The following is a 20,026-nucleotide window of genomic DNA, read 5'->3' as shown; positions in this document are numbered from 1 at the left end:
TTGAGGGCTCACCATGAAGCTGCTCTTGCTGCCACGTCCACCCATCAAGTAGCGTATGCTCGTCAGGCCAAGGTGCGTGCCCCTAAGGACTGACCGTTACGTTCAGCGTATCGGCAGATGCAAGACATAAAGGAAGATGATGTCATAGATTTTTCGTTCTTCCGTCCTCATCTCCGCCGGCCCGCCGCACTTCCAGACCTACTTCGGTTTCCGCCTAGGTCCCCTATCCGGACTAGCCGTCCCCCCTCCACCCGACAAGCTCGGTCTTCCCCTCTTTTTACCGCCCAGCGGCATGTCAGCCAGCCAGGGTATATGGGCAGCGAGGAGTGGACGGTAGCGGAGGAAAACGGCGAGGCCGTTCTGGTCTCGGAACTGCAGAACGATCAGCTGGGATCCCGATTAACAATTTGACATTTGGGCTTGATGATCGGGGTTGGAACCTACAGTCAGGCTGAGCAAGAAGCTCTGGGGATCGCCCTTACCGCCATTACGGTCCCAGTCGATCAATACGGCTGCGAGCTGCTCGACAGCCACAGTATCCTTCCAGCCAAGCGGCACGTCTGCGACCGCAGGCCCGGAGGGGGGATCGTGGTTGATAGGTCCAGATAGGGGCGACGGCGTCGGACAAGAGACGCTCGATAGCTCGGAAGATGAACGCTGCACATGTCAGCTCATGACCAAGCTCTCAGCATGTTCGGAGAACATCTCGCCAAGGGGCTACATGGATCAAATGACTTACCCGGGCATCCTTCCCCTCCAACGCCCGTTTTGTCCGCTCAGATACCGACCTGCTCGTTGGTGCCTCCGTCCGCACATCCATTTCCATTTCGACCTCCTGACCATCGATCACCGCCTCCGCTGACTGAGCCAGCACGACGGCTGCGCGCTCCGCCTCTGCCTTCCGCTCCTCCTCTGCTTTTCGCTCCGCCTCCGCCTTTCGCTCAGCTTCGACTCTTCGTTCAGCCTCCGCCTTTCGCTCTACCTCCAGCCTCCTTTCTACCTCTGCTCTTATCGTCTCCTGGTACGCCCTTCGCTTCTCCTCCTCTGCCCGTCTACTCTCCTCCTCATCTTTTCGTTCCCGCTCCGCTATCCTCTCCTCCTCCGCCTTTCGCGCCTCTTCCGCGAATCGCATCTCCTCCGCAATCCTCCTCTCCTCCATCCTCGTTTCCTCCTCCAGCGCTACCTCCACCCCTTCGGCGATCCCGACCCTGTAATCTCCCATATCCACCATCTCCCCCGCATCCACGCTCGCCTGCACCCAAAGGTGACTGAGAGCTCCCCGTGACCTCCGCCCCTCGCGTGCCTTGATCCATTGTACGTGCTGACGGTCGGTCGCGGTCTGACCGGGAGGTAAGGGAAGGATGACATAGGCAGCTTCGGCAGGAGGGAGGAGCTCGCCGCGATTGGCCATCTGTCGTGTTAGCTGAAATAGAATACATTATGATGGCGTAAGAACAGAACTACTCACTATAAGCTGCTCGACCTCAGCTTGCAGCTCGCCGGGTGCGACAGAGAATTCCAACGGGATTCCGGACATGACCTCGAACAATCCGCCGATTGGGCGCCTTCGCTCGAGGGTTGGGGCCGGACCTTGCTGCGCCATCTGCTGGTTCTCGACGTGCGGCGGGTGGAGCATCGCTGGGGAAGATGACCGGCGCGGAACGGGATCGGCGGCCTGTCCTGCCGACGAGCTGCCGTGGGTGGTGAGCAGCTCGTCCTCCTCGATCCCGATCTCGATCTCCATGTCCATCTCGCCCAGATCCCCTTCCACCTCAGTCACCGCCTCAATCTCCATATCCATCTCGCCCAGATCTTCCACCTGAGCAACCTCCCCGTTCGACACCTCCGCCTCTCTCTGATCCATCCCTCTCTCATCCGCCTCTTCCGCCCCTGACCCCTCAAGATCCATCTTCGCCTCCACCGAACCGGCTCCAGCGATTTCGTCATCGTCGTTGTGGTCCAGCGACGCCCCCCGAACGTTTCCCTCGAGCAAAAGCAGGAACTCCTCCTCCTCCATGCCGACGATTCCTGCCCAATCGTCCCCCATTTCCTCGTCCGACTCCTGCTCGTCTTGGCCCCCATCGATGTCCCCGGTCAGATCCCGCTGATGCGGCTCGGACCCGTCCGCTCTGTCGCCGGCGGAAGATGGGAGAAGCGGCCTGATGTCATCGACAAAGGCGTCGAGGGCGCGGTCGAGATCGGACGGGCCCGCCTCGGCCCCCGCCGAAGTAATGGGGTCAGACGGCTGATCAAAATCGAGCTGCCCTTGATCCGCAGGTGGACGGAGCACGCCGCCAGCAAGACCTCGAGGAGACGCGGGCCTAAGAGGAGGCGTATCGAGGCCGTTAAGATCGAGCTCGTCCTCTCCATCCGAGAAGACCAGCTGATCCGCGAAGTCCTCGCCTCGCGCTTCCGGCGCAGCTTCCGCCCTTCCTGGGATCTCTTCTACAGCCTCTCCCTCCCCGTCCGAAAAGATCAGCCCGTCCGCGTCTGGCAAAGCCTCGACGGGGTCGACTCGGTCGAGCGGTCCCGCCTCAGCCTCGTCGTCCTCCTCGCTGTCGGAGAACCGCAGCTCGGCGTTCCGTCCGCGAGCCACCTGCCGGACTGGCAGAGGCATCGGTCTTCCTTCCTGCTCGCCCTCCTCCTCTTCGCTGTCCGAGAATTCGAGCTCTTCGTCCTTTGTCAGATCGATGACGGCAGAATCGACCAGCCGAGGAGGCGAATCTCCCTTATTGCTGTCCGAGAATTGCAGCTCGTCGTCCTCTGTGGCGGCTACGTGTCTGGCTGGCCGGCGTAAGAGCGGGGAAGGATTGTCCTCCTCGTCGCTGTCCGAGAAGACGAGCTTTACGTCCTTCATGACCGGCGCTGGAGCCGACCGTCGAGCTTGACGACGACGAGGAGGCTCTGCGTCCGCCGCGCCTTCCGAGTCGCTTCCAGAGCTACTAGCTTCACCGAAGACTGCCGTATAGATGTCTTTGCATTGGCGTACGGGTGCAGCCGCTCTAGGGCCGACTGGGGGATTGGTGCCCATAGGACGTGAGGGACCGCTTGGTGGTGCTTTATTCTGGGGTGGTCTGGGTAGGGGGGTGGGAAGGGATACCCTCGGACCGGACGTCACGGGTCTGGGACCCGGCGCAGCCTCAGGCGCCGTGCCAGATTGACTGCTGTCGGTCCCGGGAGCGGACGATACCCTGCTACGCGGCTGGTATGCCACAATAGGCGCGGAGGAGGCGGTGGGAGGCGGCGAGGGGAGGTATCGCGATGGTCCGGCTGAAGGAGGCTGTAACGAGGTGAGAGGTGTGGGCAGGCGCGATGGACCAGCCACGGCCGACGGCTGGGAGACAGGAGGTGGGACCGGTGGCAGTGCAGGGGGCGGAAGTGCGGGTGGAGGAGGCGGGGGAATCTTGGTGACCAGTCTGGGATCCCAAGTTCCTCTGCTATGTCAGCATGTACACTTCAGGCCCTCTCGTGCTCGTCGCATCCAGCTCCAAGCTTCGAGGAACTCACCGAACTTCCCATCCCGCGTAAAAATCATCCCTCAGAACCTTCCCGACCCTCTCACACGCCTCCACCCAATCTGAGCGCAGCACGACCCCTCTGGGCCCATACGGCGCCGACACGCCCACAAACCCGCCATAGCGCGCCACGAGTCCAGACGTGGTCGTGTCCCCCTGCGGAGGGGCTTGCGGCACCTGTAGCACGAGCTTTCGGGGGTGGGCCCGCGGGGTATCGACGATGATGGTGGCTTGAGGTGTTGGGTGGGGGACGATCAGCCCGCCCCTGCACTACCAGAGTCAGCTCTCCTCGCAGGAGCGGGAAACAGCAGAGAAGACTCACCCGAACGGTGGCTGCATCACGTACGCCGGCAATAGTCAAGCTGTACTCGAGTTCGAAGTAGAAGGAAATGCCCTCGAACATCTTGGATGTCTTTGTGAGTTTAGAAGCTCGCTGAGAGCTCGGCTGATCTGCGCCTTTCAGCTTGGGATCAGCCAGATAAAGAGAGAGGGCTCACTGTGATTGCTGTCTAGGGCAGACATGTTCCAGCGCTGTCCGACTCCGACGATCATGATGGGGCCTCACTCTTGAAGATCCGGGAGGCCCTGATCGATTGCACTCTGGGCCGAGCTCTCGCGAGCGGTTTTGCCTGTCCTGCAGATAGTCGATGTGTCCTATTTAGCATGAGCTAGTAGGAGAGAAGGATGAGTAGGACGTCAGCGGTGTAGTGAAGCAGGTGTTCTGAGTACAGGGTGCCTGCAGTGTAAACACACACACCTCCACACACAGACCGTGCGCGGGCGTGCAGGCACGAGTGAAGGAGGTGAGACAAGAGGGGTCTCAGCTGCGGCATGGCTGGAGTGGATTTTTATCCCGCCATGTACATCAGAGGCGGTCGTTGGCCCGGTATGCGGAAGGCGAGATGCAGAAGAGACGAGTTCACGGTTCGAAGCTTGAGCTAGTTGGCAACTCGCCAGACGCTGCACGCACGGGACGAGCAAAAAGGTTGGGCCAACTATTGTCATGTGTTTCGAATCGACGACCAAAGGGCTCGCCGATTTTAATCCCCCAAGTACCCTTTCTGCCCGGCCACCCAATTAGTGATCGTTTGGCGATCAAGCCGCCCCGTCCCCGCAGCGCCGCTGAATGCTCTTCCTCACTCATCCACCCCCCTCCAGCATATCGGCGAGTTTTGCGAGCAAGATGCAGCTTGACTGGCTCTTCGAAGGGAAGCCCAGCCTCTCGGATTCGACGTGCTCGAGTGTGAGGCTCCCTGCTTTTGTGTGCGGTATGCCGCTTGGGTCTCGCAATCGGTCCATAGGAGACCGTACCAAGCTCTCATGTAGGAGACGCACAACCGCTACTTAATGCCGCCTGTAGCGAACAGTTACATCATACATATATAGTACAACACCCTCTCAAACGCAGAGGTCGATAACAGGCCACCCACCCAAAGCCGACCACAGCGACACCTCGTGCCCATCACTTATTCGCAGGATCGTAGTCCTTGCTAAAGTCGATACCCTACATGTCAGCTCGACCCTCTTGCCCAACAGCTGCAACGAAAGGGCAAGACTTACCATAGCCTTCATATGCGTATTGGTGATCTTTAGCGCCCGTGTCGATTTCTTCTTCTTTTTACCCGCTGGACCGCCGGGGATGGCTTTGAGGGGCTCGGGGACATTGGAGCTGGCTGATAGATCCTCTGTGAGCGCATCAGCACTGTCCAATTCATGGTCTTGATTGGGCAAAGTGGAAAGAGAGCTGATTGATAAGTGAAGGTGAACTTACGCTGAGCGAGGAGCTTGCCGACGTCATCCGTTCCTTCGATGGGAACGTCTGCCCAGAGATGTATGAAGTCTGGGGTGGTCAGCGCGCAGCTCCTATGACATACTAGAATACTAGACGCGTTGCATCGATCATGAAGCTCCAAGTCAAGGGCTGATTTCGAAGAGCGGCTCATCTCCATAGTCACCCTCCGCTTCGGACCCCATCTCTGCCTCTGAGACCCGTTCCCCTATCCTCGACCGCGACTCACCTTCATCCACCCTCTTCCCGGCTCTCCCCCTCCCCCTGACCTCATCCCAAAACACCCCCCTGATCCTAGACGCCCCCTTCTCCAAATCGCTAATCCCCAACCCCAGCCCATTCTTCCTCCCCAATTTCGGCAGATCCGAATGCGCAAACGGCCCAATCGCTCTCGCGAGCAACACCTCGCCCGTCTTTTCGAGGTCCACGAGCCACTCGACGAGGGGCTGGTCCTTGGTCGCTTCTTTGATGGTGGGGTCGCGGACGTTGAGGGATTGACGGGGAGTGGTGTGTAGCCGGATGTGCGTGAGGAGTTGGGTTTGGGAGGTTATGGTCAAGGCGGGCTGGGAGTAAGCTTCTGGCCTCATGTATGCCATGGAAAGGGACAGCGAAGCTCACGACGTAGCTGAGAACTTGATTGGCTTTGTTGAAGCCAACACGAGGGAGACCTTTGAGTAACGCCACCACATCGTTCGCGTTGAGTTCGGGGCAGTTCTCTTGCAGGTAGAAATACGCGTCCATGAGCGGCATAGTCCCTTTCCCCTGTTTGATCAGCAGCTGAGCACTACAAGTCTCGCTGTGGACTACCACGAGCACGTGCCAGCTGTACCCACCTTGAGCTCCTCTTCGAGATCCATAGCGGCCGACCTTGGATCTACAGTAATCACATTATTCACCATACCTGCTTCATCAGCCTACCTTCTAGGCGCCCTGTAGACTCTACTTTGCTGCCTCCTCATCTTGCCATCCTTCCTCACAGCAAAGACCCGCCAAAAGGGCAGAGAACCCACCCAATTTAGACCGCTTCCAATCCCCCGCGCCACCCCCTCCTTCCCCATGTTCCCGCTTCACCCCTCCGAACCCCTTCGCAGCCCCAGCCCCGGATGTCGACCCAGAAGCATACGCAGGGGTCGATACTGTCCTTTGTCCTGGACCAGGAGCGGGAGAGGAGCCTGTTGGCGGGTTGGCCCAGCTGGGTGTTTTGCGCTTGAGTGAGGAGGCCATCGCTGCCTCTGCGGGCTTGAGGCAGCTTTTGATGCACGGAAGCCGACGGGCGACTGGGCGTACAGCGCTCGATATTCAGGCGAGTCCCACAGAGATCGCAGGCGGGTTCGTCGTAGATGATGTCTAGGTAGCTAATGTATGAAAGACAGATGATGGGGCTGGGTGGGTTCTTGAGATGGGTTCAACGAAGGTCCGTGCGTTCACTTCTGTGACATCGGTCCTTCGTCTGGCCATAGGGAGGTCCAGCTGCTATAACGCGTATCTAAAAGGCTGATTGGGTAACTGACATGGAGTTGAGTAGGATACATAGGATTTATAGTTTACAACATAATATGCTTGTGAGTCAAAGCGAGTGATATCCCTCCTTCATCGAGCTGCCAGTCCCCCAGCCTCCCCTCGTCGCCCCCGATACTCGCCTTCGCCCCAGCCCGCTCCACCTATGAGCCTCTCCTACACGATCTCCTCAAAGTCATCCTCATCATCATCCTCATCCCAGTCTTCCTCCTCCTTCCCATCCTCCCCAGCATCTTCCGGATCCCCACCATCTACCTTGACCTCCCCCTTGACGCCCGCGTCCCTCCAATCCGGCCTCAGCTCCCATAGATCCTTGTACGGCCCCTCCGTCACGCGCACCGCCACGTCTCTGAGCACTTCGCGGAGCCACGCGTCGGGCTGGGCGGTTGTCGTTCGCAAGGCGCCGATACCCCAGTAGGGCTTCTGGCGGAATAGGCCGAAGAGGGTGTTGCGGAGCTGCGGGCGAGGGAGGCGGGTGGCTTTGTCCGCTGAGGGCAGGCGAGATGAGTTGGTCTATACATCAGCGACCAGCTGGCGGTAGGGTAAGCAAGGAGGTAGGAAGGAGGACGTACAATCATGCTGCCGCCCATCTTGCTGGTAACGTTCCCCCATCCCCCACTCATCATGTTCAACTTCCCCTTGTTGGTTTCAACCTCTTCCATCCGGATGACGGGGCGCCGAGCGTGCTCCGCTTCCAGCTTGCGCTGCTTCATGATGATCTTGTACTGGTCGTCGTTGATTGGGTTTAAAGAGCAATCGTGTTGGACCGGGCCGAGCAGCGTTGGATTTGCTACACGTCAGCATCAGCTCTGTATCTCCCAACATAATGGACAGAGATCTTCTCACCATTCTCCCGCTTCCGTTTCCCACCCATCATCCCCCCATCCATCCTCAACCCGCTCACACTCCTGATCGTCTCGCTAAACACCCACGTATTCTTCGCCCTCTCCTCCGGTACGTGGAGGTCATAATTTGGCGGTAGCCCCGTCAGGTCGTAAGATGATGACTGGACGGACCGCTCGCCCTTGACAGAGGGACCGTCGATGGAGTTGAGAGATTCGGGCTTGATGTCAGGTTCGGGGATCTTGAGGGAGATTTTCGGTGGGTTTGCCCTATACGTTCAGTATTTAGTACTTTGACCCGTACAGGGGTATGATTGAGATCCCATCTCTAGTGAGGCTTAGATACTCACGAGGAGTCAATAACCAGTGTCCCCAGATGAACACCCCCCTCATCCACCTTGATCCATTTATCGTAAACGAATCGAGGGATTCGGACTGCCCATATCGCGCCTCCCTCCCCTGGGACCTTTATCTGGAGCTGCTCCTCCTCTGGCGGCGGAGCGGGGACGCGGGGCTTTACGTCTGCTGCTTCGGTCATATTATCATAGTGTGTTGTAGCAGTATGAGAGGTAAGAAGGTGCATGGACTGCTGGGTACTCTGCTGGAGAGGGTTCAAGGTGTGCGGCGGCGATCGCCGAAACGCGCTTCTTTAGCGGGTTCTGAGCGACGCATTCCTCATCAACACCTATATCAAACTTATCCATCATATCGACTTGTAGCTCCAGGAGTAGCGTGTAGACGACCAAGGAGAACACGAGGACGCCAGATCATATCGTGTGGTACGAGAAAAGCCAGCGGAAATCGAGCCAAAAATGGACTATATCGAAAGTGAGCGTCGTCCCTTCTATGCGCGCCCCTCGCCCGAGCCTGGGCAGAGGTGTAGCCTTTCCTTGCGCCTTCGGTCTGCCCCAGCCCAGCTTGGAGACGGACTGCAGGCACTGACGAGTCTACTCCATTCACGAGAGAGAGACAGAGCTGATCCTCAGGCCTCGCCAAGCAGGCGCAACAGCTTACGGTGTATGACCTGAAATCATACTACAACCAGGCGAAAAATGCCGTCTTGAACGTCAGCGAGATGGAGGCCAAGGTCAGAGAAGCTACGAACGATGATCCCTGGTACGTCTTCGTCGGCAGGAGCTTGAAAAGACGCAGAGCTGATGGAGTCAGGGGAGCCAGCTCGACGTTGATGCAGCAGATCGCGGATGGGTGAGTGCACAGCTGTCGCAGACTTTATTTTGGAGTAGGGAAGCTGATCTCGTAGAACGCACAATTTGTGAGCTACCTAGATCTCCATCGATCTGTATAAGCCGCTGACCCAAACAGCCAGAACTTCAACGAAATCATGCCGTGTATCTACGCCAGATTCATGGAGTATGTCCCATTCGTCTCGGCTGTGCTCTTCTAAAGCTGATAGGAGCAGGAAAGAAGCTCGCGAGTGGCGCCAGATCTACAAAGTCAGCTCAACTATCCCGTTGTAACCGTCGGTCTCAGGGATCTAGCTTACCTTCGCAGGCGCTCACCTTGCTCGAATTCCTCGTCAAGAACGGCTCGGAGCGAGTCGTCGACGATGCCCGCGCACACGTATCGACCATCAAGATGCTTCGTTCGTTCCACTACGTCGACGAAAAGGGTAAAGACCAGGGTATAAACGGTATGTCCTTGCTTACTTGGTTCGTGCGTGACGCTGACGGATAGTCCGAAACCGCGCACAAGAGATCGCTGCGCTGCTAGTGGACGTCGAGCGAATCCGGACGGAGCGCAGGAAAGCTCGAGCCAACAAGAACAAGTATCAGGGGCAGGGGAATGACGGTGGAGGCGGGATGAGCTTTGCGACTGGGAATGGAGGGAGGTATGGCGGATTTGGGAGCGAGACGGTGGGCGGTGCGGGCGGTGGTGGAGGTGGAAGCGGTGGATTTGACGGTAAGTCCAAGTCACCTTCGGCGGGATCTCCAAGTCATTGCTGATCCTCAGACTATCCCGGCCGTGCACACCGGTCCGCCCGGGACCGCGACACCCAACATCGCGAGCAAACCCGCGAGCGCGAGTCGGACCGGGGCCAACCCCAAGATAACGAATACGACGAGTACGAAGGTGCGGACGATTTCGACGATTCCGGCGCTCCTCCTCGGCGACGCAGCCCCGCTGTTCCCGCTGGTGGCAGCACGCGTCAGGGCGGCAGCAAGCCCCAGCCGCCGCCGAAAGCTGCTCCGCCAAAGAAGGAGGTGAACCTCTTTGATTTCGGGGATGATGAGCCTATTGGAGCGCCTCCGCCTGTAGCGGCTTCGGCTGGAGCAAGTGGGAGTGCTAACATCATGAGTGGTGGTGAGTTGAAGCAATGAGACTTGGGGGGCCAGGACAACAGCTCACACTGTAGATGACGACTTTGACGATTTCCAGACCGCCCCTTCGACCAACGCCCCCACTCCCGTCCCTTCTTTCACCGCTGCTGCTGCCGCGCCGTCTCGGCCAGCAGGTGCGAACGCCAACCTCTTTGACCTCCTCAACGCTACTTCCAAGCCTCCCACCTCGTCCCAGCCCCCGGCGTACACCCCTCAGACCAGTAACTTTGGGATGATGGCCCCCTCCCAGGCTCGGCCCAACTATACCGCTACGGCCTCAACTCCATCTACAACTACCATGGCATCGGCAGCAGCGCCGAAGCCCAAGCCATCAGGCGGCGCGTCGACCTTTGACGATCTCTGGAATACATCTTTGTCGACCGTTTCGTCCGCCCCGAGCGGCAGCGGGGTGCAGGGCAAGCAGAGCCTGAATGAGATGGGGCAGCAGAAGACCGTGGATAAGCTATGGGGGATGGGGGCTTCTGGAGGCTCTGGGTCTGGGCAGAACGGGGGAGCGGCGGCCAAGCAAGGAGGGGCAGGTGACTTCGATGATTTGCTTTTATGAGCGACGGGCTATGGCGGGGGATGCGGGCGGGAGCGGGTGGGAGATTCATGATATGCGAGGCTGGATGTCAGAACGCGTTGATTTATGAGATGACGATGTCCTGTCTGTCTATGACTTGCGGAAGGGCGAGCAGCTGCAGCTTGTGATAGCTAGTTACTCGCACTCGAACAGACTCGAACAGTCCAGTCAGCTCTTGCATTCCTCATTGTAAACAAATCCATGCCGTAACTCGCACCGTAAAGCTTAATTCTGCACGTCAGTCAACTTTAGGGTTGTACATCTGCTTCTTCTACCACATCCCACAGCCATGCCCCCGATCCAGAAGCATGCGTTCCCTAATCAAGTCAGCGACATCTTCTCTGGTATCACCTTCTACATCGAGTCGAATAAAGACAACCATTACCGCGGGCTCCACAAGCTCATGGAGTTGATCAGGGTATGTAGGTCGTCTTTCCTTCCTTTGTGAAGCGACTGACACCACAGACCAACGGAGGCCGACTCTTCTCTGACCCAGCGCACCGCTTCGTTTCGCATATTCTCGTCTTTCGAAATGACCCGCCATACCACGTTGTCGATCTAGGCGATTACACCGAGACCCACCGTAAAACCTTTGCCGAGCTCGTTGCGGGTCCGACGTGGACGCAGGAAGACCTGGTCAATCAATTCTCGCGCCGCGCAGGGGCGGAGAAGGGACCCAGGGCGGGAAAGGTCGTTCTGATGGCCGGATGGATCACACTGTGCGTTGAAGCAGGGCGGCAGCGAAGGGAGGACGATTATTTGGGATATGAAGTCCGGTGAGTAGATCTTAGATCCGGGAGTCAGGAGAATTCGAGATCCGATGGAGAGGACGAGAAGCTGATATTTCAGACTCAAGTCACCTCCAATACGAATGACACCGGCCGCACCTTCCGCTGCCTCCCTCACACCTGCACCCAGACTTCCACCTCCACTCCCTCCCACGGCAACCGCGAATAAGAGGTCGCCAAGACGCTGGCCGGCTCCTCCTCTACCGTCAACTTCAGAGAGCACTGTAGCGGGTCCGTCGTCGCGCTCGGTAGCTTCCGCTCAGAACGCCGTCGCAGGTCCATCCCGCTCGGTCGACACTTGGCTTCCACCCCCATCGACAGATGACCCTCGCCCACCTCGGCACTCTAACGAGTACGGGCGACGCAGGTCCCCGGAACGTCTGGGGAGGGACTATGATTGTTCGCCGCCTCTGGAACGGCGATCCCTGTCATCACGCAGAGACGACGATTCATCCCGCATGGACAGCTATCTCCCAGTCGATCGCCCTGCGGACAGGCGGGAACGTTCTGCGAGGAAAAGCGATCGGGTCCCGGAGTACGGAGAGTCTCCCTCTTGGGATCGGCGGGGCGACCCTGGGGCGATGTCACCGTATCGCCCACGGCGGACATCCTTTTCGCCTCCCTTTCGGCCGAGGGACGTCTACGAGCCAGTCCAGACATCGACCGACGACGGTCAACGCGATCCTCGGCGGTCCACAAATCCTCCCCCACCACCGTCTCACAGACTCGACGGTCCTCCTTCGTCCTATGTCCTGACAACTTCGACCCCCTTCTGGACCCCAGGCCAACAGGACTCCCGTAGGTGGGGTTTCTCGCTCCGTCAGCAGCCCCATCAATCCTCGTCCTTACTACCTGCCGAATCCGAGGTCGAGCAGACAATGTCTACGTCTCATCCGGTCCGTACCGAAGCACCTGCAGGTGTTGCACCGGTGGCGTCGTCCGGAGTGGCGACCACACCTATACCCGGCTTAAGGTCTACGTCCTCACGCGCACAGCCCGTCCAAAGCGTACCTCCACCGGTGCTCTCGCGGTGGACCCCACAGCCCAAAAAGGAGTCAGTCGTCCCTGCGCAACCCACGCAGGATGCGCGTGCGGAAGTAGGGATGGGCAGTCAAGTTCGACCAGTCGCCGTCGACAGTGGCGCAAGGCCAGCGCAGGGAGCAGCTGGGGTCCAGCCCTCGCCGCGCCAGTCGCCAGCTCTGCAGCGACCAGCGGCGGAGCGCTTGCCAACGGGGCTGGTCCAGGCTGCTACTGCGCCTGGATCGTTCGCGGCGGCACGAATGCTCACCGCTGGTCCAACGGTACTACAGTCCGAGAAGGGGTCCACGCCATCATCACGCAAACCCCCGGCCTCGCAGGCGCCAGCTGCACCGCCCTCGACGAAGGCGCTATCATCCTCACAGCAGCGAACAGCGCCGCGCCTGCCAGGAGCGCGTGGACAAGCCCCGCCTCCACCTCCACCATCTGCCATTCGGACCGTGCTCAAACAGGAGGAATCGCCGGAATTGACGCCACCGCCTCCCTCTCGCGCACCGTCAGTCTCACGCGCTGTTCCAGAGAACCAGCGCGAAGCAAAATCATCCCCTCCACCAATCGCTATCAAGTCCAAACTCATCTCAATCCCCTCCAACATCAAGCGCAAGGCGAGCGCGAGCCATGCTCAAGGGGAAGCCTCGACCAAAGTCGCCGGACCGAGCGGGTCCACCAAACCAGCGGTCGTCAATCGACCACCGGCGGCGCGGATGAGCATGGGCGGGAGCAGGGAGTCGTCCGTCATCGTTATCGACGATTCGGACGCCGAGGACGGGACGGGCACAGGTGCATCGGCGAGTGCGGTAGCGAGAGCGGCAAAGGCAGAGGCGAAAAGGGACACTGTAACCTCGGCGAGGCCGAAGGAGCGCCCGATCTTGCCAAATCCAGCTGCTCCTGGGCCTGACCGCCCAAGCGGAGACGGTATACGGCCGTCTATATCAGCGGGCGCATCGGCGCGACGTCCCCCTCTCAAGTCGTCAAAATCATCCTCCTCATTCACTGCAGCAGCCGCTGCTGGGAAGCCTGCTCCTGCGCCTATCCCAAAGCGGAAACGGGACGATACCACGCCAAACTCGGTCAAGCAGGACATCAGCTCAGAGGATGAAACCCCGCTCTCAGCTAAGCGGAAACGATCGTATCACGATCTGGAGCAAGAGCTGCCCAAGGTCGCTATTCGGGAACGCCAGCTGTCTAATCGCATCGTCACGTCTCCTCCTCCACCTAGTAAACGATCCCGGTCCCCCGGTCCTGCGTCCGCTCCGCCTGCTGCGGCCCGCAGATACCCCGATTCGCCAGCCATCTCCCAGTCCGCGGAGGACGGACCCTCGCAGTTCTTTGTGAATCAGTCGGGACTGCCAATGACATTTCACGTCGTACTGGACGAGGCGGAACTGATGGAGCCATTGAAGCATCTCATCGTGAGTATCCTAACCTTCCTTTTGAGACTCTCGCTGACACGAAGACCGTATATGGGGGACGCTTGGTCGATATTGCGATGGCCGACCTTATTATCCTCCCCTTCAAAGCAGGCACGCTATCATCCTCCTCCTTGCCCGCTATTCTCGACTCAGACTCGCTCCGCGCGTGCCACGCCAGACCCCTCATCAGCCATCAATACATCTCGAAATGCGTACAGCAAAAGGCGCAGCTTCATATCAAGGCCTACCGAATCGATCTCGCCGCTCCCTCAGCTGGGTCAAGCGATGACCGAGGCGCTGGATCCAAGAGTTGGCGGACCAGCGAAAGCTACGCAGCAGACCTGTGCACTCCCGAGAGCATGACGGATCGGCATCCAAAAGTGGAGGATCGGCCGAGTTCCAACGGCGGGCGGGAATGGAATCAAGCAGCTGCAGGGCGGTCCTGGGAGGTGGAGCGCAAGGGCGAGGAAGTCATCCGCGTCTCGCCATCCGACGATGATCTGGAGGAGGGATCAGAGTATGGCGAGGAGGACGAGCTGGACAGTGAAGCGGACGTATCGGTCCCGCTCAAATCGGAGGTCAAGTCGAGCCTGTCAAATCCTCCAACCTCTGACTCGGCCAAGCCTGCTTCGGCGAGACCACCAAAAGTCAGACAGTTATCCACGGTTCGACCGGAAGACGAGGCGGACTATATATGGCTGAAGAGCCGGATCAAGGCGTGGGACTTTCTGGGTTCTCGGACGCGTTTCCTTGAATCGTTGAACACAATCGTGAGTTACAGGACAGCACGGATTGTCGAGGAGGGTGTAGGGGCTGAAGATCTGAACAGAAACCGCACAGAACTTGGGGATACTTCTTGCAACGATACCAAGTCATGTACGAGGCGGAGATGCCTAAGCTGCTTCACAAGGCGCGGGTTCATGCCAGGAGGCCGCGCGGTCGAGGGTGAATTTTACGCGGGAGCGGAAGAGGTGCAGGTCCATGCAGGTATCATGTCATATAGCACCCCTATGTGGGTCGGATGGGCCGTCCTTCATCCGTTTAATTGTACTCATGCATTTGACCTCGATGTCAACAAATTTGAGGAGATGACGTGACGTAATAGCATTCCTTTTCCTGCGCGTCCAAAGCTGCTTCATCTATTAACAATCTCTCTCTATGCTTCGCAGGGGTCCTCGCTTCCCTTCTGGTGCAAGCAGTCATGTTTCCTCACAGATACTCCTCCGCGCCTACAAATCTGCGCCAGCTCTTAGCCGGTATGACATTCTATATTGAGTCTCAGAGGAACAACACAAATTACATGGAGATCTTGAGACTCTTGAACGTAGTCAAGGTAAGCTCGCGCACTCCTTGACATCCAGCGGCCAGCGTCAACCGAGTGGACTCGCTGATCTTGACAGGCGCATGGCGGCGAACTCAGCGGGGATCCGAATAGCGTCTACGTCACCCACATCTTGATCTTTCGGGACGGTCGACCGCACGAATATGTTGATCTGGGCAACTATATCGAGACGCACCGGAAGACCCTGGCTGAGCTCTGCGCGAGCCCAGTGTGGGCGCAGGATGACCTCATCATCCAATTTGCACGTCGTCTGGGTGAGGTAGCACCACCGCGGCGGAGGGTGGTTCTCATGGCGAGATGGTTGGATTCATGCGTGGAGGCAGGAGCGGTGCTGAGAGATAACTCATATATGGGTCTGGAAATAGAGTGAGTGGGATAATAAGCTGATAGTGAGGGAGAGAACGCCGGGTCTGTCTCGGTTTTGAATGGATAGTCAGCTGATTCACCTAGTCTCAAGAAACCGTCAATCCCACCCGCACCGGCTATTCCGCCCCCGCCTGAGCCCCCAGCCCCACTCGTTCCCCCACCCATCGCAAAGCCCATCAGCACTTTGCCACCTCGCAGGCTGGCTCCTCCTCTACCCCGCTCGACGATCCCAGCCGCAAGTGCGGGCTCGTTGCGGCCCTCGGTCACCTCAGCGCAGAATGCTGTAGCGGGCCCGTCGAAGCCATCCGTCATCCCGTCACAGAACGCTGCAGCGGGACCATCCCGCCCAATCGATACCTGGCGTTCTTTACAGCTCAGATCAGAACCTTCACGCCATGAGCCTTCCCTGCGGCGACACAATAGCTCCCCAGACCGCTCGGACGACCGGTGGTCTTCGCGTTCTCCGTCTCCGCGGAGGCGATGCCCATCTTCAGAGTCCTCTGATGATCGTCGACGTTCGCGCTCGCCTGACCGTGGGAAGCGTTCGCGGGGCAGACGCGATCGGTCTCCCGAGGAAAGACGGTCTGGTGATGTCTGGCGGGCTGACTACCGGGTCAGGTCATCTCCGCGCCGAGATCCGAGGTCCCCTTCGCCTGTACATCGGATGCAGAATCGGCCACCTCCTCCGTCCGCGTACGACGTCAAGCGTGACCCGCGGCGCCTATCAGATCCCTCCCCACCACCACTTCCTCCTCGTTCCGGCGGACTACCTCTTCCCTCCCTTTCTACATCGCGAGCTCTGAGCTGGACCCCGGGCCAGCAGCCTTCTCATAGGGTGACATCAATGCCTCCAGGCCTCAAGCAGCGCTCAGCCGAGCGACCACCGGCGTGAGCGGTCGATCAGGTAGCAGCTGCGTCTGACACAAGCCGCTCGCAAGCCCCCTCCGCTGCTGTGCCGACTATCGCGCGCGAGGCGGGAGTCACGCTCGGCACAGTATCTGCGCCCGGCCAGCCCGCCCAGGGCTCAGCTCCGAGAGTACCCCGCCAATCGGCGCTGGAAGCGCAACGCGCGCGTGCGCCCATTGAGCAACCTTTGAACGTTCGGAGGGTCGGCGGGATATCGGGGAGGCAGGAGCTGCACGTCAGCACGCCTGTCGGCGGAGTAGCGGTCCCCACCCCCGCCCCCAGTCCGTCGAGACTGCAAGGATCAGCGGGTCCGCAGTGGATGGCGGTGCCGCAAAAGACCGCATATGCGCCCAATCCTGGGCCAGCTCTTGGGCCAGCTGCTACGTCTGCTCCTGCGCATGCACTGCAGAAACCTGCTCCTCAGCGGCCGTCGGTGCAGATTCCAACGGGACCCGGGCGATCAGTGGGCACTGTCTCAGGCCACAGAGCGCCTGCACCCCCAGCCGCAGCCCAGCAGCCAACTCCTGCGCCAACGGTACAGCTACAACGAGCGGTAGCACGAGACAGCCGAGCTCCGCCCTCACCTACACCGTCCGCCGGTCCGAGAGTCACGGTGAAGCGGGAAGAATCCCCGGAATTGACGCCGCCGCCCCCTTCACGGCCGACTTCGGTCTCGCGCACACTTCCAAACTTTGAGCGCATCGTCAAACGGTCCCCCTCCCCCGCCACCACTGCCTCCGTACCTGCCCCGCCGCCAGCGAAGAAACTCGCTCCGGTCACCACACCCACCAAGGGAACGCCCAGCATCGCCCGCAGCAATGGGACTCTTGCTAAAGTCGCTAGGCCGACGGGGTCAGCCAGACCGCCCGTCGTGATACAACTCCCGGTCTCAAGTGCCAGCGGTAAAAGGCAGGCGGCTACTGCCGTCGTCGATGAAGCGGAGGTGGGGGAGAGGACGGATAAGACTGCACCGCCGAAAATGGTAGCACAGGCGGCCCCTTCGGGGGCAAAAGGGGAGGTGGCACCGGCGAGGACCAAGGACCGCTCGACCCTGCCCAAGCCAGCTCCTTCTGGGCCTCGGCGCTCGACCGGGGACGATATTCAGCACTCCACACCGGCTCAACGGCCGACCTTTACTGCTGCCAGATCGGCCTCTTCGTCCATCCCGGCAGGTCCTGCTGAGAAGTCTATCCCGGCGGCAGTCCAGTCGTTCAAGCGGAAACGGGAAGCTGTCACGCCGATCTCCACTAAGCACAGCAGTGACTCGGATGATGATACTCCACTTTCGGCTACCCGGAAGCGCTCTCATCCCGAGCCCGGGAGAGAGAGGCCCGAGATCGCTAGCAGGGGGCGCAAGGTCTCAAATCGCATCATCATCTCGCCATCTCCTCCTCCTACGAGCACTCGTCAGCAGTCTCCCGGTCCCGCGTCAGCTCCCCCTATGGCAGGAAGGCGATTCATCGAATCTCCCGCAACCACGCCCATACTCGGCTCTATGATCCTGCCCCGTCCGCTGGCGCCGGCGCCAGTCGTTGCTCTTCCCGAGGAGCAAGGTCCATCCCAGTTCTTTGTAAATCAGTCAGGCCTGCCGATGACTTTCCACGTGGTGCTGGATGAGGAGGGTCTGATGGAGCCGCTGGAGCAACTCATCGTGAGTATATGGGGTCTGCATCAAGGCAAGGGAGTTTGGGCTGATACGTAGACTGTTTACGGTGGACGCTTGGTCGATATCATTGCGGCCGATCTCATCATCCTTCCCTTCAAACCGGGCACTTTATCCTCCTCCGCTCTATCTGCCATTATCGACCCTATCTCGTTCCGCGCATGCCACGCCAGACTTTTTATCAGCCATCAATACATCACGCGGTGCGCCAAACAGAAGGCCCAGCTCCATATCAAGGACTACCGCATTGATCTGCTTGCTCCCATTGCCGCTCCAAAGGCAGAGCCTAGCGAGGATCGCGCACACGGGTCCAGGAGTCGGAGAACCAGCGACAATTGGACGGCGGACCTGCGTACCCCAGAGAGTATGACGGACAGGCGTCCGAGGGTGCATGCGCGAGCTGATTCGAGGAATAGGCGGGAAGAGAAGCAGCCGACGAGCTCGAGGGACGTGGAGCGCAAGGTTCAGCAGGATCTCCGCTTCTCCTCGTCTGAAGAGGACGAGTCGGAGTCGGAGGAGAAGGACGAGCTGGACAGCACCAGTGATCTCGACGACCCTGTCCCGCTCAAGTCGGAGGTCAAGTCTCGCTCGTTGAGCTCGCCGCCACCGCTCAAATCGGCCAGGCCTGCTGTTGCAAGACAGCGCCAGAGGGACGCCGAAGAGTCGACCGTGCGACCAGAGGATGAGGCGGACTATCAGTGGTTGAAGCGCAAGATTGGAGCGTGGAATTTTGTCGGTTCTCGTGTGGGCTTTTTGGAATCATTGACAACTGCCGTGAGTACTGTGATATAGTTTGCAAGAAGTGAAGCTGACGCAATGAACAGGAACCGCGTAGGAATTGGAGTGGCCTGTTCAAACGATACAAGGTCTTGTACGAGACCGAACTCCCTAGATTGCTCCGCAAGGCGCGGGTCAGTACGAGAAGGCCGAGGGATCAGCAGTAAGGCTTGGAGAAGGGACACTGGATAGCCGGTGCGGGCCATTCACCGTGTATCCATAGTATAAGTCAGAGTCAGTACCTGTATTCTGAATCGTCCAAAAGGATTCTCAGCTGACTTGGCGGGGACTAATCATGATTATTCCCTTGCCATCTACTCGCTTGATACTGATTACAGGTCTTCCCATGTCCGTTCTCTAACAACGCCCTCTTGACGCTTGACAAGAGCATCTCCTCACGCTTCGATATGCAAAAGCTTGTACAGGCCATCAGCCTGACTAGGATGACTCCCACTTGAATCGGTCTAACAGCTTCGATCGGCCACCTCAAATTGGCTCAAGACTAGATAGGCCTTATCTGCATCCGGATCACGATGTCATGACGAGATCGATGAGCGTCGATCTTTCCTCCAAGATCAAGATAAGGAAGCGAGCAGTGAGGAAGCGTGCCAAGACGTCACCACGCGCGGTACCGCCTTGGCTCACTCAAGCCGAGACAATACGGACCGGAACCTGCCGCTGAGACCGCCCGCCTGCGCGAGCTGATACGAGCGGATATCGACGCGTTTCCCATCGGTGATATACAAGCTTGGGCAAGCCTTCCGACTGCCTTCAGTACTTTCAAGTCCAACCGTCATTCAAGCAGCCAGCTCGCGCTCGGGTCCAAGCTGGCCATTCAAGCTCTCCCAAGCCGCCACGCAGCTTCCGCCGCCGGTCAGACATAGATAAGGCTTCAGAGTTTAGAATGTCTCAGTTCCGAAACTCAGGATTTTTTGTCTTTCTTCCCTGAAGATCCCGCTTTTCCCGGTGTCTACCTCGCTTGCGATCTACTACTCTGGGATTTCAGCCTCGGAGCAACTGGAATTGACAGAGCGAAATAACCCGATCGGTTCTTTCTTGCTTGTGAGGCAGGGTTCGATTCGGAATATAGCTCTCGCTTGGCGCTAGAGTCGGCGCTAAAACGCGGGTGGCCCACAAGATCTAGAACA

The 20,026-nt window shown here is 59.0% G+C and overlaps 5 protein-coding genes across 5 annotated transcripts; 2 read left to right on the top strand and 3 right to left on the bottom strand.

The window, feature by feature from the left end:
* Window positions 1-198: 198 nt before the first annotated feature.
* MKK02DRAFT_38868 (uncharacterized protein) lies at window positions 199-4,067 on the bottom strand (the record flags this gene model as incomplete). Its single annotated transcript, XM_053090326.1, has 8 exons — window positions 199-372; window positions 445-657; window positions 740-934; window positions 983-1,411; window positions 1,469-3,434; window positions 3,508-3,785; window positions 3,838-3,965; window positions 4,013-4,067. The coding sequence occupies 8 exons, from the start codon at window positions 4,065-4,067 to the stop codon at window positions 199-201; spliced, it is 3,438 nt and encodes a 1,145-aa protein (XP_052943972.1).
* Window positions 4,068-4,977: 910 nt separating this feature from the next.
* MKK02DRAFT_38867 (uncharacterized protein) lies at window positions 4,978-6,528 on the bottom strand (the record flags this gene model as incomplete). The annotated part of the gene is made up of 7 exons (XM_053090325.1): window positions 4,978-5,019; window positions 5,076-5,200; window positions 5,287-5,355; window positions 5,534-5,867; window positions 5,923-6,066; window positions 6,138-6,205; window positions 6,315-6,528. The coding sequence occupies 7 exons, from the start codon at window positions 6,526-6,528 to the stop codon at window positions 4,978-4,980; spliced, it is 996 nt and encodes a 331-aa protein (XP_052943971.1).
* A 450-nt stretch (window positions 6,529-6,978) lies between these two features.
* On the bottom strand, window positions 6,979-8,202 carry MKK02DRAFT_38866 (transcription initiation factor IIF, beta subunit-domain-containing protein; the record flags this gene model as incomplete). Its single annotated transcript, XM_053090324.1, has 4 exons — window positions 6,979-7,335; window positions 7,395-7,612; window positions 7,669-7,934; window positions 8,015-8,202. 4 exons carry the CDS (start codon window positions 8,200-8,202, stop codon window positions 6,979-6,981), a joined length of 1,029 nt encoding a protein of 342 aa, XP_052943970.1.
* Window positions 8,203-8,476: 274 nt separating this feature from the next.
* On the top strand, window positions 8,477-10,568 carry MKK02DRAFT_28861 (uncharacterized protein; the record flags this gene model as incomplete). Its single annotated transcript, XM_053087656.1, has 10 exons — window positions 8,477-8,492; window positions 8,651-8,780; window positions 8,832-8,870; window positions 8,926-8,937; window positions 8,988-9,035; window positions 9,085-9,118; window positions 9,177-9,315; window positions 9,360-9,584; window positions 9,636-9,986; window positions 10,039-10,568. The coding sequence occupies 10 exons, from the start codon at window positions 8,477-8,479 to the stop codon at window positions 10,566-10,568; spliced, it is 1,524 nt and encodes a 507-aa protein (XP_052943969.1).
* Window positions 10,569-10,875: 307 nt separating this feature from the next.
* Window positions 10,876-19,762, top strand: MKK02DRAFT_28860 (uncharacterized protein; the record flags this gene model as incomplete). Its single annotated transcript, XM_053087655.1, has 13 exons — window positions 10,876-11,004; window positions 11,052-11,362; window positions 11,436-13,824; window positions 13,869-14,594; window positions 14,625-14,801; window positions 14,930-15,157; window positions 15,225-15,532; window positions 15,617-16,420; window positions 16,460-18,089; window positions 18,141-18,875; window positions 18,926-19,012; window positions 19,389-19,493; window positions 19,529-19,762. The coding sequence occupies 13 exons, from the start codon at window positions 10,876-10,878 to the stop codon at window positions 19,760-19,762; spliced, it is 7,863 nt and encodes a 2,620-aa protein (XP_052943968.1).
* Window positions 19,763-20,026: the final 264 nt, after the last annotated feature.

The sequence above is a fragment of the Dioszegia hungarica genome (assembly GCF_025882075.1).
Source record: "Dioszegia hungarica strain PDD-24b-2 chromosome Unknown MKK02contig_16, whole genome shotgun sequence".
Taxonomy (NCBI): Eukaryota; Fungi; Basidiomycota; class Tremellomycetes; order Tremellales; family Bulleribasidiaceae; genus Dioszegia; species Dioszegia hungarica.
The sequence above is the reverse complement of the archived record's forward strand: the minus strand, read 5'-3'. Positions and strand labels throughout refer to the sequence as shown.